A 19,941-nucleotide genomic window follows, 5' to 3' on the forward strand; every position below is an offset into this window, starting at 1 on the left:
ATAAAACGTAAAATGCTGGGAAATCTGAGATCTGACCGTCTTTTTGCAGAGAAGCAGTTTATGTTTTGAGTCTGTATGATGGAGGGAGAAAAGTGATGAATTTTATAGTGTTTGAGGGGTTCAGATAGGTGAGAACTAGGTGAGATTTGACAATGTTGTGGGCAGAAGACCAGGAAGTGTTAAAAGACTAAAGAAGGTGCTGATACTGGTGTAAAGGTAAGACAGCAGAATATGTTCTGCAGGCAGGCTTTCTTTAACTCCTCCTAGCTCCTTCAATTTTTTTACAAGCACCCTCCTTCCATGTTTTCTTTCATGTAGAGTGCAAGGCAGTTTTTTTCCCCCCACCTTTCTCTCATCCTAAAAAAATATATTTTCCTAATTTTCTCTCTGAAAGTATTTGGACAACCCAAAGACTGGCATCAACTTTCTGATGAGGAATAATGATTCATTCCATTCCTTGAAAATATTGCTCATGTATAAGTCAACCCTCCACTTTTTGCCTTGAACTTTGGTCTGAAAAACTTCCCTTTACCTTATTATATCGGGTAGGTGCTATTCCTGTACTGCCATATCTTAAAAGGCATTGGTCAATATTCTCTACCTCTTATTCAAATTGATGTGTGGATCTGCCTGTCTGCCATTTTTTTTTGTTTGTTTACTGTCCAGATTTCCCCAGTCAGTTTTTACCGACCAGTATTTCACCTTTGTGTTTTTCTCAATGTGTGCCACACATCTATTTTTTTTTTTGCCTGGGGTGCATTTTTACCAACCGGCCAACATTCAGAGGTTTCAAAAATTCACACAGATTACACATGCGAGTGCTTAAATTCCACTTGCCCTGTCCCAGAGGAGAACCACACATAATTTATTTTGTGTGATTGCTGCTGGTGCCTTCTTCCTGGATCTCCGTTTGAAGAACAAGCAAATTGCTGTAATCCCTGTTTATGTAGCTATCACTCCTCTCGGTTATGGTGTCAGCATTAAACTACATGTGGAAGCCAGTGAACTGGTGTTGACTGTCAGCATTGTGACCCGCCATTCCCACCCCTCACACAAACTTCATGTGGCTGCTCTCCATGTCCTTCACGGGCTCCAAAAGTCCCACCACCAGCTCGTTCCTCCTATTCATCTTTGAAAAAGTCACCCAGGCTCCCAACATTAGCTCCTTTTTCTCCACGTGCTGTCAGACCTGCTGAGGTTGTCCAGCACCCACAGTAATTTGCTTTTATCCTCCTATTGGTCAGCGGAACAATTGGACATCGGATGTGATGTTAGGAAAGCTAATCGTCCCATTGGATAATCTGGGTGGCAGTCATAAGGAACAAGCCAAAATGCATTCTCAACCTAAAAGCCGGTCGCGGCTTTTAGGCGCTTCTCCCACGATTGGGAGCGCTACGACCGATTGTTCCGTGACCCTCCCAACACCTGCCCATGACCCTGAGTTTAAAAAACCCTGGTGTAGTGGTATTGGCGCTGGGCTGGTAATCCACACACATCGGGTAATGCTCCGGGGACCCGTTCCCACCATGATGGATGGTGAAATATGACATCCGTGATAATCTGGAATTAAAAGTCTGATGATGACTTGTGAAATTGTCGATTGTAAAAATCCATCTGGTTCACTAATGTTCTTTCGGGAAGGAAATCTGGCATCCTTATCTGGTCTACATGTAACTCCAGATCCAGAACAATATGGTTGACTGTTAATTGCTCTCCCGGATCGGCAGTAATGAGACCCACATCCCATAAGTGAATAAGTGGAACATGCTCCCATAAGTAGCTGTTGAGGCAAATACCACTCCTGAATTTGACAGGATGATATATAATCATGAAATGGTGGAAGGATATGCTCTGACTGCTCCAGTTTCCTCCCACAGTCCAAAGATGTGTGGGTTAGGTGGATTGGTCATGATTACTGCCCCTTCGTGTCCAGGGATGTGCTGGTTAGAATATAAGGTTGTGGGCATAAGGTGGGGTGGACGGGGGAGTGGACATTGGTAGAGTGATTGTTCACAGGATTGGTGCAGACTCAGTGGGCTGAATGTCTTCCTTCTGCACTGTAGAGATTCTAGTTGGGCTGAATAGACACTCAATTAAGTGTGGAAATAAAGATTATTTTAGAATTGAACATTAATTGGAGTATAGTGCTTAACTACTCTGAGTTAAACTTGTATTCTTTCTTTCTCATAGTTGAATGATGCCGGTTTTCAGAAATTTGGCCAAGACTGCCAAAGAGGCGCTACTGATCAATGGTTGTAGTTGCCAGATTCCTGCTATGTCGGTCAGGCTAATGAGCTGGTCCCCAAGGCAAGTCAATGCAGATGCCAGCTTTCATTCCGTGTCTTTTGCTGAATCAGATCATCCCCGTGTTCTTATCACAGGTACGTGTTTCTTCATTTGATACTTTTTGATATATTTGTAAAACAAAAGTCTACATATAACTAAACACTTGTTTTAGTTTTATTTAAAATTCTAATATTGGACTTGTGGTGGTGGGGTGGGGTGGGGGTGGGGGGGGGGGGAGAAGAACATGGCAAACCATCCTGGTGGCTTTAAAAAAAAATTAATTTAGAGTACCCAATTATTTATTCCCAACTAAGGGGCAATTTAGTGTGGCCAATCCACCTAACCCGCATATCTTTGGGTTGTGGGGGTGAAACCCATGCAGACACTGGGAGAATGTGCAAACTCCACACACACTGATCCGGGATCGAACCCTGGTCCTCAGCACCGTGAGGTAGCAGTGCTAACCACTGTGCTGCCCCATCCTGGTGGCTTTTTTGCAGCTTTCAGAAAACCTGGTATGCTCAGCAGGTAGTTACTTTCTAACCCAGCTTTCTGAAGTTATTTATCATGCTTGGAGATGGTTCTACCGATGCCCTCCAACAACCTGCTCACTTTGTTGTCCTTCGAGCATCGAGCTGTAGAAATGACTACTAATAGGATATTTGATTACCCTATTTTGGCATCGTCACATCTGGTGCTGTTCTTGCTTCAAATGCCATAACCATATATGCGTACGTCACTTTGAAATCAGAACTTGGCTTGTACTTTTTAAGCCAACCCAAGGGCACTTGAGAACAATTTTACGAGGGCGTACTACCACCCCAACCAAATACAACTGCTGCAGGGCAGACTGGGTATTAAACATGTCATTAATCATGGGGGAACTGCAATTGTCTGTAAAAATTTACTTGTGAAAATCCCCTAGTCGCCACATTCCAGGGCCTGTTCGGGTACACGGAGGAAGAATTCAGAATGTCCAAATTACCTAACAGCATGTCTTTTGGGACTTCTGGGAGGAAACTGGAGCACCTGGAGGAAACCCACGCAGACATGGGGAGAATGTGCAGACTCCGTTCCGCACAGATAGTGACCCAAGCCAGGAATTGAACCTGGGACCCTGGTGCTGTGAAGCAACAGTGTTCACCACTGTGCTACTGTGCCACCCATGAATCAAACAGCAAAAATGTCTTGAGTACAACTGTTAACAGCACTATATAAAGTAAAATAGAAATCCAAGCAAAAGACAAAACTAATTGTTAGCACTTTAGAATACAACCGAAATTCACTGTGTAGTTCTCTTGGGTCCGGTCTAATAAACTGGCATATACTATATGACCCCCTTGAGCTTCCTCCATCATTCACATTCATCACAGCTAATCTTCCGATGGTGACATGTAGAAGGTTGTCGCACAAACGGCAACTCTCGTCGGAGTCATTGGATTTTGTTTCTTTTTAACCCAGTTCCCGGGGCAATTGGTGGACAGACTTGTTCCATTCGACAGTATTTGGTGCAAGGATGCCAAAAGGCACAAAAACAATATAGTTAAGAAAGGTGGAAGCAGTATCTGTCGGAAGAGCCGAGCAAAATGCAGACCCCAGGAGGACCCAAGATGGCAGAGGCAAGTGCATCGGTTGGGGCCACACCTCTCTCGGTAGACGGGCTGAAGTAATGGCTGTCGAATTTGAGAAACCATTCAGCAAGCATTTCAAGAGGCATGGGGGGCGGGAGAAAATGATGGAGGCCGTTAAAGTCAGTAGATGATGCCTAGGTACCGATAAAGGAGGCGTTGGAAAAGACCTCGAAGAATGTGCGGGAGCATGAGAAGGTGTTGAAAGGAGCAGAGGAGGCCATGTCGTGGCACAGTGATCAGTTAGCCTGGATAAATGCTGATCTGTGGAGGAAAATAGTGGGCGAGAGCAAGGTTCGATGACCTTGAGAACAGGTTGAGGCTGCAGAACCTCGGGATCATGGGGCTGCCTAACGAGGTGGAGGGTCAGAAGCCAACTTTGAGTTGATGTTTATGAAGTTGTTGCGGGAATCAGGGTCTCCCTATGGAGCTGGATCAAGCCCACTGGTTGCCTTGGGCAGGTTAATGAACCACCGCAAACAGTGATGGTGTGCTTTCACAGCTATCGGTCGAAGGAGAGGGTCCTAAGGTAGACCAAGGAGAATCTGGAGGTGCGCTGGGAAGGCAGCAGTACCCGCTGCTATCAAGCCACTGTAGCGGAACTCGCAAGAAGGCGAACTGCGTTTAATAGGGTGAAGTCGGCGTACGGTTTGGCATGGTTTACCCGGCAAGGCTGAGTGTGATTTTCAAGGAGAAAGACCACTTTTTCGGGGCGGCAGAAGTGGAGTCATTTATTAAAGCCAAAGATCTTGGGACTGGACTGAAGGAGTTTGAACTTGGTTGGTGGTTGGGACGGATTTGTACAGGGGCTTTGTAGTGGTAATGGTGTATGTATGTATAGTTTTTGTTTCCATTGTTCGCTTTTCCCCATTTTTTTTTTCCCGCAAGTGTTTGTACAGATTTTCTGACAATTGAAATTGATACAGGTTGGCTTGGGAGCTCTTTCCTTTTGTTACATATTTGTATGGGTTTTTTTGTAGGAAGTAGGGCTCGAGGTGTGTTGGCAGTTTTGGATTGCTCTTTCATCAAGTTATCCAAAGTTGTATTTAACCGTTATGTATTGCCTAGGATTGCCGGAATGATTGCATGAATAATGAACTGATCTTGTAGAGATAACTGCACACATTTTGTTCCAACCAAACTGGACTGTTGAAAGGAAATATTATGTTGACCTTTTATTCTAAGCGTTCTGAATTGCAGGTGGCTTAGGACAACTTGGTGTTGGGCTTGCTAACTTGCTAAGGTACGTAAGTGAAACTTTGTATTTGAAATACATAGATGGTGAATGTGCAACAACTGATAAACCTGACCTGCGTTATAAATGTTTGACACTCGCTTGAGATAGTCTCCACCAATAAAATGAATGGAATCTACCAAATCCCAAAGAAGATGGAAGAATTTTAAAACATAAATGGGATCGACCTAAAACCACGTCTGTTGTTTTCCATGATCTTTGTTTAAGATTAGTTAACCTGAATTGGGCCACTACTAATAGAAAAATTAGGAGCAAGGTGAGGCCATTCGATGCTTCAAGCCCACTTCGCCATTCATTATGATCATGGCTGATCGTCCCAACTCAATAGCCTAATCCCGCTTTTCCCCAAAGTCTTTGATTCCCATCACCCCAAGTGCTATATTTAACTGTTTCTTGAAACTATATACAATGTTTTGGACTCCACTACTTCCTGTGATAACGAATTCCACAGGCTCACCACTCTCTGCGTGAAGACGTTTCTGCTTATCTCTGTCCGAAATGGTCTACCCCATATCCTCAGACTGTGACCCCTGGTTCTGGACACACCATTGGGAACCTCCTTCCTGCATCTACCCTGTCCAGTCCTGTTAGAATTTAATAGGTTTCTATGCAATACCCTCTCATTCTTCTGAACTCCAGCGAATATAATTCTAACCGATTCAATCTCTCATAAGTCGGTCCTGCCTCCAGGAATCAGTCTAGTAAACCTTGGCTGCACTCTATAGCTAGAAAACCTTCCTCGGATAAGGACACCAAAACTGCACACAATATTCTAGGTGTGGCCTCATCAAGGCCGTCTAATTCGGCAAGACATCCCTATTCCTGTGCTCGATTCCTCTCTCAATGAAAGCCAGCATACCATTTGCCTTCATTACCACCTTCTGTACCTGTATGTTTACCTTCAGTGATTGGTGTACGAGGACACCAGGTCTCGTTGCATGTTCCCTTCTCTAATTTATGGCCTTCAAACAATAGTCTGTCATCTTGTTTTTGCTACCATAGTGGATAACCTCGCATTTATCCAAATTATACTGCATCTGCCATTCATTTGCCCACTCATTCAACTTGTCCAAATCACACTGAAGAATCTCTGCATCCTCCTCACAGCTCACCCTCGCATCGCATCCTCCTCACAGCTCACCCTCACATCATCTACAAATTTGGAGATATGACATTTTGTATCCTCATCTAAATTATTAATATATATTGTGAATAGCTGGGGTCCAACACCTATCGCTGCGTTGCCCCACTAGTCACTGTCTGTCTGCCAATTTGAAAAAGACCCGTTAATTCCTGCTCTTTGTTTCCTATCTGCCAACCATTTTTCTATCCATCTCAATACACTACCCCAAATCCCATGCGCTATAATTTGACACACTAATCTTTTATGCGGTCACTTTTGTCAAAAGCCTTCTGAAAGTCAAAATATACCACATGCACTAGCTCCCCTTCATCAATTCTACCAGTTACATCCTCAAAATATTCCAGGAGATTTGTCGAGCATGATTTCCCCTTCATAAATCCATGCTGACTCTGTCCGATCCTACCACTGTTTTCTAAGTGCTTTGCTATAAAATCTTTGATAACGGATTCTACAATTTTCCCCACTACAGTCATCATGCTTACTTGGTCTATAATTCCCTGCTTTCTCTCTACCTCCCTTTTTAAATAGTGGAGTTGCATTAGCCACCCTCCAATCTGAAGGAACTGTTCTGCAGTCTATAGAACCTAGAAGATGACCACCAATGCATCCACTATTTCAGAAGCCACCTCCATCAGTACCCTAGGATGTAGATTATCGGGCCCTGGGGATTCATCAACATTCAATCCCATCAATTTCCACAGCACAATTTCTCTACTAATATTGATTATCTTCAGTTCTTTCTTCTCACTAAACCCTGCATTCCCCAACATTTCCAGTATCTCATTTGTGTTGTCATTTGTGAAGTCAGAACCAAAGTATGTATTTAGTTGCTCAGCTAGTCCTTGTTCCCTATAATACATTTCCCTGTTTCTGACTGTAAGGGACCTACATTTGTCTTCACCAATCTTTCTCTTCAGATATCTATAGAATCCTTTACAGCCAGTCTTTTTTAATGTTCCCTGCAAGCTTCCCGTACCAGCCTCCCCGGACAGGCGCCGGAATGTGGTGACTAGGGGCTTTTCACAGTAACTTAATTGAAGCCTACTCGTGACAATAAGCGATTTTAATTTTTTTTTAAAGCTTACTTTCGTACTCTTATTTTCCCCTTAATCAGTCTCTTGGTCCTTATTTGCTGAATTCTAAACGGCTCCCAATCCTCAGACCTGGCGTTTTTCCTGGACAATTTGTATGCTACTTCCTTGGATCAAATACTACCCCTAATTTTCCCTTGTATGCCATGGATTGCCATCGACAACAAGCGATTTTCAATTTTTTTTTCTCGATTGGCCACCTTCCCTGTTTTACTTTTGTGCCAGACAGGAATAAACAATTGTTGCAGTACCTCCATGCGCTCTTTGAATGTTTGCCATTGCCTATCCACTGGCATAACATTCCCCAATCGATCATAGCCAACTCACGCCTCATTTTATCGTAGTTTCCTTTAAGATTCAGGACCCTAGTCTCAGAATCAACTACTTCACTCTCCATTTTGATGAAAAGTTCAACCATATTATGGTCACTCTTCCCCAAAGAGTTGTGCACAACTAGATTGCCAATGGTTCCGTTCTCATTGCACAATACCTGATCTAGGATGGCCTGTTCTCTAGTTGGCTCCTCAACATAGTGATTCAAAAAACCATCCCACATACACTCCAGGAATTCCTCTTCTATGATATTGTGGCTAATTTGATTTTCCCAGTCTATATGCAGATTGAAATCATTCAATTACATTTCCAATATCCTTTATAATGAATTATCGTTGTATATTTATATGCTGCTTGGTCTTAATTGTCAAAAAACAGTTCTATATATATGTAGTAACTTTTTGTGCAAGGATATGGTATACTAATTTTGTAATGCATGTCAAAATGCAACTTTATTAGTTGGGAATTTCTGCCTGTGGCTAACTTGGATGGATTGATTTAGTGATGTGAACATGACATGGAACACAAAATCCATCTTTTTGGGAGGGTGCAGGAATTTTTTAGATTTGTCATGTCCTTTCTGCTGACAATCTTGATAGCATGTTGATATCTTGCACAGGAAACGCTTTGGTAAAAACAACATTATCCTCTCTGATATCAGGAAACCCCCAGATCATGTGTTCCACAGTGGTGAGTGCTCAGAATTTTTAAAAATAAATTTCCAGTATTGAGAAAATGAGGAACCAAACCTGGCTAAATCATGTCTTGTCTATTCAGGTCCATTTATATATTCTGACATCTTGGATTACAAGAATCTACGTGAAATTGTTGTCAACAATCGTATCACATGGCTGATTCACTACAGTGCATTGCTCAGTGCAGTTGGGGAAGCAAATGTACCTCTAGCACGCAATGTCAATATAACAGGTGAGGACTGGGCAGCTATTGTGATTCCTTGAAATATTCTCATTTGGAACAATTGCATTTCAGCTTACTTTGACGTTGTCTCTTCTCAAAACTGGTCATTTAGGTGTATTTTGAATCCTAAATAGCTTAACTATATATGTATTTGCAAACACTAGATTGAACTAGACTTGCATTTCCTGTAATAGAAATGTTAATTTTTGAAAACATGAAGTCTTTAAAAGCTGGTTATTTGCTTGTAGTATATTTAATTGCATGATAGTGATGCTTAAAAGTACTGTGCTAGAGATGCATTTGGTTTTCTTTAATATTGTTTTAAACAAACACTTCTATCATGTGTTAAGTTTTGGGTATGATTTCAATCTATTTACAGGTCTGCATAATGTATTGGATATTGCTGCTGAACATAACCTTCGCCTGTTTGTTCCCAGCACAATTGGTGCATTTGGATCAACTTCCCCCAGAAATCCAACCCCTGATCTCTGTATACAGAGACCTAGGACAATCTATGGCGTTTCCAAGGTGCATGCAGAGTTAATGGGAGAGGTGTGTAGCATTATAGAATAAAGAGCCACTTAAGGTTCAATATCGTCAAAAGCCTTTCCTCTTTACTTCCTTTTATCCTAAGTTGGACTAGAATTAATTATATCCTTTTTTTAAAAAATAATTTAAATACCCAATTCTTTTCTTTTCCAATTAAGGGACAGTTTAGTGTGACCAATCTACCTACCCTGCATGTTTTTTGGATTGTGGGGGTGAGACCCACGCAGACACAGGGAGAATGTGCAAACTTCTCATGGATATTTGCACAGTGACGAGGGGCCAGGATCGAACCTGGGTCCTCAGCGCCATGCAGCAGCAGTGCTAACCACTGCGCCACCGTGCTGTCCTTTTATAATTATTAAGAATATATCTGTTTTTATAAATTGACTCTTGGGGGGGGCGGGAGGGGGGGAATAGGGGGTCAGTCTTCAGTTTTAGTTATTGATAGAGGAATTAACACAAATCTTTCTCTCGTTTTCTGTATAAATTCCTCCTGAATCACTTTTGTCTTCCTCCTGCCCCCAAATTCTCTCCAATCTCTGCTCAGGCTGTCAGTCGATGCTTTATTATGCATCTTACTACTTAGTCTTAGAGGGGCTGGTTTAGCACAGTGGGCTAAACAGCTGGCTTTTAATGCAGAACCATGCCAGCAGTGTGGGCTCAATTCCAGTATCAGCCTCCCTGAACAGGCGCCGGAATGTGGCGACTAGGGGCTTTTCACAGTAACTTCATTGAAGCCTACTTGTGACAATAAGTGATTATTATTAGTCTTAATTTGTGACTGAAGCTGCTACTTAGTCAACTGTTATATGGATTTTTTTTTGTTTACAATCTTTTTTTCTTGTTCATAGTAACCTTACAAATGAAGTTTAATACTAAGAATTGAGAGGAAGTGACACCTGACTTTTGGAATTACAAACAGTTAATCTAAACCAATACTTTACAGAATGTTAGAACTACCTGAAAGGCATAAATTACATAGAAATGTTATTGTGTACATGCATGGAATGTTTTGTGATCCTTCCACCGGAACAATCCCTGCAAGTTTGATTAAATGCCATTACATTTTGTGAACTTCACTACAGTAGCACTTTTTTTAATGTATGAAATGGTGCCAGTGGTGGATCATTTTTCTTCTGAAATATATATATTGAGTTTTGGGTGTGTATTGTGTTTTTTTTTTCAATAGTATTACCATCACAAGTATGGCATGGACTTCCGATGCCTGAGATATCCTGGCATCATTTCTGCAGACACCCTGCCTGGTGGTGGCACAACAGGTATAGTAACTTTGTGGTTTTTAAATTACTGTTTACTGTGTAATATTATGTGCACGTAACTTGTGTTCTCATTATAGTATATTTAAGTGAGATGAAACTGAGTAACAGTATATTGGGGTGTGGAAGGAGCTATCATGCATCAGCAGGTTCAGTTGATAAAGTTTACTGCTGCACTGATCCTCATGATGACATTGCAACAGGATCTAAATCTGAATGTAGCACCACATTTACCTGCCCCCTCCCTTGTCACAGCTGATGCCATGCTATTTAAGTTTTTTTTAAATAGACGGTTTAGGATTTTTATAAAGCACAGTATAACATTGTTTTAGTACTCATTCAGTTAAGAAACTGCAAATTATGCTGTTCAGATAATTGGGAGGTCTGATGCAACTTTCCTCAGTACCTGGAATTGTGCATGATTAACTACTCCTCGCACAGTCCTCATACTTCTCCAAATGCAACCAGTTTATCTTAAGCAATGGTTTCAGTTTTAGTTGTGAATTGATTAAGTTGAGATCTCAAGGATCTCCTTATCCCACTCTTCTATTTTCCTGTCGCTCTTCATTGACATCATTTACAGTTATCAGGTTTGTGTGGAAAGACCTTGCTCCGCCTTCCTACCTGCCATCAAGCCCCAACTGAATAACAGCACCTTCAGTTCAACATGAGGAAAACTATAGCCACTGTCTCAGCTGACGCTACAAATATTATTTTGGTGCATTTGACTTCGCCCATCATCCATCTCCAGTTACATGCTTGTGCAAAGCCATCTGCTTTCTTGAAACACTAACTCCTGTCATCACAAGATGGCCAGTCCTGCACATGTGTGGCATGCCAATTACTTAATTCTGCTGTGTTCAGTCTGCCAGTACACCTTGACACAAGCATAAAAAGCTTTTGTTTCTGTATCGACACGCTACCTGTAATGAATATGGTTAGAAGGCTTGGGTCGCTGTCTGTGCGGAGTCTGCAAATCCTCCCCGTGTGTGCATGGGTTTCCTCCGGGTGCTTCGGTTTCCTTCCACAGTCCAAAGATGTGCAGGTTAGGTGGATTGGCCATGATAAATTGCCCTTAGTGTTGGGTGGGGTTACTGGGTTATGGGGATAGGGTGGAGGTGTTGACCTTGGGTAGGGTGTTCTTTACAAGAGCCGGTGCAGACTCAATGGGCCGAATGGCCTCCTGCACTGTAAATTCTATGATCTGTGATAAGTGTACGTTTAGCTTGAAGAAGAAATGCTTTTTATCAATTAATCTCACATAAATCATAGAATCTACGGCACGGAATCAGGCCCTTCGGCCCAAACTGGTCCATGCCAACCAAAAAGCACAGACCTAAGCCTACCCCATTTGCCTATAGAATCATAGACCCTACCTAATCAGTTGCGTGAAATCACTAGAACCCAAATCGAGCAATAATGACACATGGAGGAATATTTAAATACTTTGTGAAACAGCCCTTTTTCATGGCTGGACTTCAAGCCTACTGTTACAATTTGTGCTTAAAGTACATTCCTATGGAATGTTAAAAAATGGGATGGCTTTGACGGATACCTAAACAGGGGCAGCTGTAATTATTTGAGCAATGCTGCATTTGGTCCTGGTCTTTGCCAAACTAGCTACTCACTATGATATAAGGGAGCAACAGAATTGACTATGCCTGGTGTTGGCAGCAAACACAGCTTTCTTTAAATCCTCTTCCACCCTGTGCAGATGTTGAAACTCTCGGTTCTATTTAGCATTAAGACCATTCCCTTCCTCTCCTGAACAGTGGCTGCATCAGCCTATCTGCGCTGAAACCCATTGTCAACTCCAAATTTGACTACTCTGTAATGTGAGGACATCAACAACTACTTGTATTTATATAGTACCTTTGATGTAATAAAACATCCAATGCACTTAACAGGAACATTTAAAGCAAACTTTGACACAGCTATGTAGGGTAACATTAGGGCAGATGGCTAAAGATTTGTCGAAGATGCAGTTTTTCAAGAATTTCTTAAAGCAGAAAAGTGATTGGAAAGGCATAGGGAGAGAATTACAGAGCCTAAGCAGCTGAAGGCATGGCCACCAATGATGGAGGAATTAAAATCAGGAATTCGATCCGTGCAGATTTGAAGGACTACATGGATATGCTGGGATGAGGCCATGGATTAATTTGAAAATGAGGGTGGCAATTTTAAAATCAAGTATTGCTTAATCAGGAGCCATTTAATCAACAAATATATGGTGATAGATGCAGGACTTGCCATGAGTAATAATCTTTATTGTCACAAGTAGGCTTACATTAACACTGCAATGAAGTTACTGTGAAAATCCCCTAGTCGCCACACTCCGGCGCCTGTTCGGGTACACGGAGGGAGAATTCAGAATATCCAATTCACCTAAAAGAACATCTTGGGATTTGTGGGAAGAAACCCACGCAGACACGGGGAGAACATGCAGACTCCGCATAGATAGTGACCCAAGCTGGGAATCAAACCTGGGTCCCTGGCGATGTGAAGCAAGAGTGCTAACCACTGTGCTACTGTCCTGCCATTAGGGGCGCAGGCAGTATTTTGAATGACATGAATTTTAGTTCATGGAGGGTACAGTGTGGGAACTGGCCACGGGTGCATTAGAATTGTGGAGTATAGATGTAACAAAGGCATGGTTGATGGTTTCAGCATCGGATGAGCTGAGAGTCTGGTAATGTTAAAGAGGTGAAAATAGATGATATGGATATGTGGTCAGAACTTCACCTTGAAGTTAATTGTGACAACACCAAACTGTAAGTAGTCTGGTTGAACCTGAAGGCAGCAGGAGAGGGATGGAGTCGGTGGTGAGGGAACATAGTTTGTAGCAGGGACCAAAGCCAATGACTTTGATCTTCCCAATGTTTCATTGGAGGAAATTTCTGCACCTCCAGTACAAGATATTAAACTAGCAATCTGACAATTTAGTCAGTTGAGGAGTTAAAAAGTGGTAGTGATATTGTGATATAGTGATACAGCTAGATATTGTTAGCATACCAGTGATATCACTGAGGGATTGATATTTGGGGGACACCCAAGGTATCTGTACAGTGGGGAGCGGGGCTCATAATGGCAGATTTAAAAGAGAAAAGAAGAGTACCTGAAGAGAGTTATTAGTAATATCAGCTAATATGAGGACCCGGAAAGGAAGTTGGGTGGTCAGCATTTTAGTGGGAATAGGGTTAAGGGAACAAGAGGCGAGTCTCGTGGTCATGATTGGCTGAGCATTCACTCTCCAAAGTCCGTCACCCCATGCTCCCTGACCACCTAGTATATTAAATTCAAAGTTTGTTCTCCTCTAAATCCCTTATAGCCTTTTTCTATGCTGTCTCTATTACTTTTGATTCAAAAACAGTTTCTTCCCCGCTGTTCAGACTCCTAAACAACCCTCTTATGGACTGACCTGATTAATACTACACTCCTGTATGCTTCACCCAATGCTGGTGTCTTATGTATTTACCGTATATACTCGCGTATCATGCGATCTCGCGTATCATGCGACCCCTACATTTTAGACCCCAAAACATGGTTTTATGCTATACCTCATGTATCATGCGAGTCACTTTTTTGAGACACCAAATGAGATACCAAATTACGCCGTTAACAACCGCCGTAAACAACCAGCTGTTTTGCGGTTTCTAATCACGGTAATAAGCAGTTAACTAACGCGTAACACATAACGGTCGAATACATTCTACCATTAGCCACTATGGAGAAAAGATCTGCCAAGAAATATACTGCCAAATTGAAGCTGCAAGTCGTTGCCGAAGCGGAACACAGCAACAACGTTAAAGCTGCAAAGCTGTTTGGTGTCGGAGAAAGCTGTGTCCGCAACTGGAGAAAACAGAAAGAGAAATTGATGGAAAGTCCTTCCAATAAATGCGCTAATCGTGGGTCGAAATGTCATTGGCCGCAATTAGAAGATAACGTCTCAAAGTGGGTGTCCGAAAATCGGGAAAATGGTTATATTATAACTCGATCTAAAATTAGACTTTATGCTTTACGAGAAGCAAGAAACATGGGCATTCGTGAGTTTACTGCAAGTCCTGGATGGTGTACGCGGTTCATGAAAAGACATGACTTTGTGTTAAGAAGAAAAACAAAAATTGCACAGAGACTCCCAAAAGAATTAGAAGAAAAAGTGACTAGTTTTCAAACATTTGTAATCAAACATCACAAAGCTAACAGCTATCAGTTATCGTGCATTGGCTGAAACACCCGTGAATTTTGATATGCCATCAAACTCAACTGTTAATAAAGTCGGTGAGAAAAGTATTTTTATCAAAACTACAGGGCATGAAAAGACACATTTTACGGTTGTACTAACGTGTATGGCAGATGGGACGAAACTTCCTCCAATGGTTATCTTTAAACGGAAATTAATGCCCAAAGTAAAATTTCTAAATGATATCGTTGTCCATGAAAAAGGTTGGATGAACGATAATGGTTGCAAGATTTGGCTGAAGAGAGTTTGGGAATCAAGAGCAGGTGGTTTACGATGCCCAAAAAGTTACTTGTGTGGGATATGTTCAGTATGACGACTGCCTCGATGAAGAAGAATTCCAAGCTTTATTTGATGATGACACTGATAGCAATGAAAGCGAATTTGATGAATTTTAGTTAACCTGCAAAAGTTTGTTTTAATAGTTTTTTTATTAAAGTTTTATTAAAGTTTGTTAATTAACCTACATATGTATTCCTGTTTTATATTTCATTATGTCCCTAATAATGTCCATTTGACTTTCCGTTAATGGATACGGTCTGCTTAACAGCCTAATCTTGACCAGTACTTCACACCCGAAATTTTGTATCTCGCGTATCATGCGACCCCCCAAATTCAGGTCAAAATTGAGGTCTTCAAAGGTCGCATGTTACGCGAGTATATACGGTACATTGTGTACCTTGTGTTGCTCTTTTATGTATTTAATTTTCTTCTCGTACTAAATTATCCGTTTAAGTTCCTCGCAGAAAAATACTTTTCACTGTACCTCGGTACATGTGACAATAATCCAATCCTATTTTCTCTATCAAATATTCCTTAAATTTGACTCTAGCCTTCTGTTCAAATGTTCTGTTCTCTCTTTGTATTGTTACCTACAGGTAAACCGATTCAGTTACAGTATAAACTTGTGGTGATCTGCAGGATTGTACAGTAATAAAGGCTCAATGTAAATAGTTTTGTAGCCCAATTTCACTGTAGTCACATTGAGTTGATTATACAGTATGACGTGGAAACATTTGAAGCTGTCGAAAACAGGGCACTTTGTAATTGAGTCCCAAAATAAACCAGTACGTATAAATTACCTCTTGCTGCCTCTCAATTACGGTCAAGTAATTTTAGACATTACGTTTGTCACACTCGAACTATTATGGATTTGGTTTATCCATTTAACAATGAGTTTACTACTTGCAAGTAATGCAGTTTAGAAAAAAAAAACAGGATTAACTTTAGTTCTACGCAATTGATTTTAATATAGAATTCAGGGCCTGAATAGGTGTTGAATATTGTAGCAAGAAGCTAAGCTAGTGAGTGATTCATCACAGCTCTGCGTAAGAAAAGGACTTTTTAAATGCACAATCAGTAAGAAGTGCTTTAGGTAAGGCTTACTGCAAGAAGTGCAACTTAGAATAATGCTGGGAGTTGGGTAATTAAGGGAACAAAGGGAAAGGGGTGCTCTTCTGCTTTTTGTTTTCTAACTTTCTCAGCCTTCAGGAAGTGGTCTTGCTGTGCTACAGGAGAAAAAACTAGTTATTTGGCGAGTCATTGCGCCTCTTCTCCAGACCTCCTCTTGCCACCAGGTGTCCTTGAAGAATTGTGTCCTTTCAATTTGGAGATTCATTTGGGTAGGTCTCTTCTGAGCAAGGACCTCCCAAGCATTGATGCCTTAAGTTGGATTCTTTTTTTTTATAAATGTTTTTTTATTGAGTTTTCATATTTTATATATGACAAATTACAAGTTATTAGAGAGAGAGAGAGAGAAAAAAAAAAGGAAAACACAAAAATTTAACATGAATATTTACAGGTAAGCATCTTCATAACAATAATTGTGGCCGCCCCCTTTAGCCAGCATACATATTTTACATTCCCCAATATGGCCGAGGCACATGTTTATAGGCATTTATTTATAGTTTGGTTTTGGGCCTTGGCTTGCCATCAAACTCCCATACCGAGCCCGTAGCCCCCCGGCTACCTTTCCCCGATTCCCGTCCATTTTCCCCTGGTTCTTGGCCACCCGACTATTCTTCCTCATGTACGTTGGCCACAAACAGGTCCCGGAACAGTTGCATGAATGGCTCCCACGTTCTGTGGAAGCCGTCGTCCGACCCTCGGATGGCGAATTTGATTTTCTCCATTTGGAGAGATTCCGAGAAGTCGGACAGCCAGTCTGCAGCTCTGGGTGGTGCTGCTGACCGCCAGCCAAACAGGATTCTACGGCGGGCAATCAGGGAGGCAAAGGCAAGGGCGTCCGCCCTCCTCCCCAGGAATAGATCTGGCTGGTCTGAAACCCCGAAGACCGCCACTATCGGGCATGGCTCCACCCTCACCCCCACCACTTTGGACATAGCATTCTTGAGGTAAGCTTTCAGGGTGTCTTTGAAGCGCTTCTTTGACCTCTTCTTGTTCAGGAGTCTCCTTTTGAGTTGAGCGAAGAACTTTTAATTTGGTAGTCAGGACTCTGACATTCTAAGCACGTGGCCGGCCCAGTGGATTTGGTTTCAGATTATCATGGCCTCGATGTTGGTGCTCTTAACTCCTTCAGGGACGCTGACGTTAGTACACTTGCAAGTGGTAATTTATACGTACTGGTACTGTCATGGAGCAGTCGGAGGATGTTGAATAATTCCTCTGGACACTGGCCTTTGACAGGGTCTTCCATAACGCTTTCCAATTGACCGAGTTAAAAGCCTCAGTCAGATCAATGAAAGCCATGTAGAGTGGTTGATGTTGCTCCGGGCAGTTAAGTCATGTCCTCTGTTCCACAAAGTCAAAGGTCCACTGGCTTGTTGGAAGGATTTCCTGAGAAGAAGGTGTGTTTAATGGTGGCTTCAACTTCATCCATGCTTGGTGGGAGTCCAAGGCCAACTTTGATGAGGAGTTGGGGAATTGCCGCCAACACTATTTATGGCTGTATCACAGTTTAGGAGTTTTTTTGACGTATTCTCCATCGGAGGGATCAAATTTGGGAAGATGTGGTAAATCGAAGAGCAGGGATAAGAGTTATTAAGGGAAATCAAAAAAGACTGATGTGAAGGGATAGAGAGTACACGTGACTGATGTGAAGGGATAGAGAGTACAAGTGTAACTGTAAATCAACAGATGAGAGACGAGGTTGTAGAAAGATGAAATCAAAAGCTTTGAATCTGAATGCACATAGCATTCAAAACAAAACGGATAAACTGAGTGCACATAGAAATAAATATAATTTGATAGTCATTACAGAGGCATGGCTGCAGGAGGACATGGATTGGAACCTGAATACTAAAGAGTACAGGATGCTTTGGAAGGACAGGAAGTGGGAGAAAAGGTGGAGGGTTGGCTCTGCTAGTTACCCAAGTTCAGGAAACCATGATGTGGAAAAGGCTTGCGTTGAGATCAGAAATGGTAAAGGCAGTCACTTGGAGTCATGTACCAGCCCCCTAACAGTAACCATGGTAGGGTGGAGCATAAAAGGAGAAATAATTTGAACTTGCCAGAAACTTCTGTGCACTTCATAATGGGTATATATAACATTTAGCACACACAGCTGTAAGGATCTGGGATCCAAGAGTACAATGGAAATCATATGTGTAATACAATCTTGTTTGGATTAAAATTCCTCTAAAATCTAACAAAAAAACAAACTAAAATTAAGGGATTATATTACTGCTTGAAGTGGTGAATTGGAGCAATGGCAAACACAATTCAGTTACAAATTGACAAATCATGTCAAGTTAAGAATATCAAGTTCATTTATAGATATACCTTGCATTTATCTTGTTTATTCAATTTTTAAAAATAGCTTTAAAGTACCCAATTCTTTTTCCAATTAAGGGGCAATTTAATATGGCCAATCTACCTAACCTGCACATCTTTGGGTTGTGGGAGAATGTAAAAACTCCACATGGGCAGGGATTGAACCAGGGTCCTTGGCGCCACTTCGTCACAGTGCCACCCTCTTGTTTATACATTTGAGCAATACTTGACCATTTGTTTTCTTAAGAAAAGGAGAAAAATCTGTACAAATTGTATAGTTGATTGTTGGGAAGAATGTTTCCCGGGGTGTTTATTTGTTGTAACCTACTTTGATAAAAGTTTGAATAAAATGCGTTTAAAAAAAAAAAAAAAATAATTGTTTTCTTAAGCTTGAAAATAGAATTTCTTCTTCTTGTATTTTCTAATATAAAATTTATTTCTGCTTGAAGCATGCAATCTTGCTTTCTAGTCAATGTAGAACAACCTTGTAATATGCTTGAATCTCTTAATTGTAAAACGTAGCAGCTTGAGTATTGTTTCTAAGACCAAGTAGCCATGTATTTAAGGTGACAAGCTGCAGTGGTTACAGTGCAAATGTTTCTCTGTTTAACTGAAGAATGAAATCTGGCAGACAGGTTATTTTCAATTACTGGATGTTTTTATTTTTCAGACTATGCAGTTCAAATTTTCCATGATGCTGTAAAGACTGGGAAGTTTGAATGTAACTTGAAGCCTGATACAAAGCTCCCTATGATGTACATAGATGACTGCCTGCGCGCAACACTGGAAATCCTAGAAGCACCAGCAGAACAGCTTACAATGAGAACCTATAATATCAGTGCAATGAGCTTCACTCCTGAAGAACTAGTGGCTGAAGTCCGAAAGCACCTATCTGACCTTCAGATCACTTACAAAGTTGATGAAATGCGTCAGGCAATCGGTAAGTGTACATTTTTTGGTTGATTGGAGCATTCTTATTCCTGTCCTAAAATGGACATCTAATTTGTGGATGAGTGTGAAGAAGTAACAATATTGGCCCAGATCTTGTGGTCAGTGGCAACAGAATGGTGCTTGCTATTCACTGCACTGACAGCTGCTCTCACTTTCACTGACTTCTGAGAGCAGGCAAGCAATAGCATTGCTTATTAGCTAATCAGATTGAAGAATCATCACCGAGTGTCATGATCTAAACCAGAGAGTATAAGTTAGACAATTAATTAATTGTAAAATCATACAGGGAGAAAGGTGAGTTTGATAGAAATATACAATTTTTCCCCCATCTCCAACACTAATTACTTTCTGAAGGAATTTTACAAAATTAAACTTTCAGAACCAGACAGTATTTGTTAGTACTGTAGTTATGATTGACCGTGCCGGCAGCACAGTGGCGCAGTGGTTAGTGCTTCTGCCTCACGACGCCGAGATCCCGGGTTCGACCCCGGCTCTGGGTCACTGTCCGTGCCGAGTTTGCACATCGTCCCTGTGTTTGCA

General features: G+C 41.5%; 1 protein-coding gene across 2 annotated transcripts in view; it reads left to right on the plus strand.

Annotated features, from left to right (window-relative positions):
• Positions 1-19,941, plus strand: part of tdh (L-threonine dehydrogenase) — a 34,503-nt gene that overhangs the window by 11,739 nt on the left and 2,823 nt on the right. Inside the window, exons 2-8 of one of the 2 annotated variants that reach the window (XM_038799982.1) lie at positions 2,191-2,381; positions 5,115-5,157; positions 8,357-8,427; positions 8,515-8,664; positions 9,035-9,207; positions 10,394-10,484; positions 14,201-15,005. In XM_038799982.1, coding sequence (XP_038655910.1) covers positions 2,195-2,381; positions 5,115-5,157; positions 8,357-8,427; positions 8,515-8,664; positions 9,035-9,207; positions 10,394-10,484; positions 14,201-14,709 — 1,224 coding nt within the window. In that variant the 5' untranslated portion in view covers positions 2,191-2,194 and the 3' untranslated portion in view covers positions 14,710-15,005. Of the gene's footprint in view, positions 1-2,190; positions 2,382-5,114; positions 5,158-8,356; positions 8,428-8,514; positions 8,665-9,034; positions 9,208-10,393; positions 10,485-14,200; positions 15,006-19,120; positions 19,391-19,941 lie in introns of those variants that run through there. The other variant, XM_038799983.1, reaches the window with a different exon arrangement.

This window comes from Scyliorhinus canicula, chromosome 6 (assembly GCF_902713615.1).
Source record: "Scyliorhinus canicula chromosome 6, sScyCan1.1, whole genome shotgun sequence".
NCBI lineage: Eukaryota > Metazoa > Chordata > Chondrichthyes > Carcharhiniformes > Scyliorhinidae > Scyliorhinus > Scyliorhinus canicula.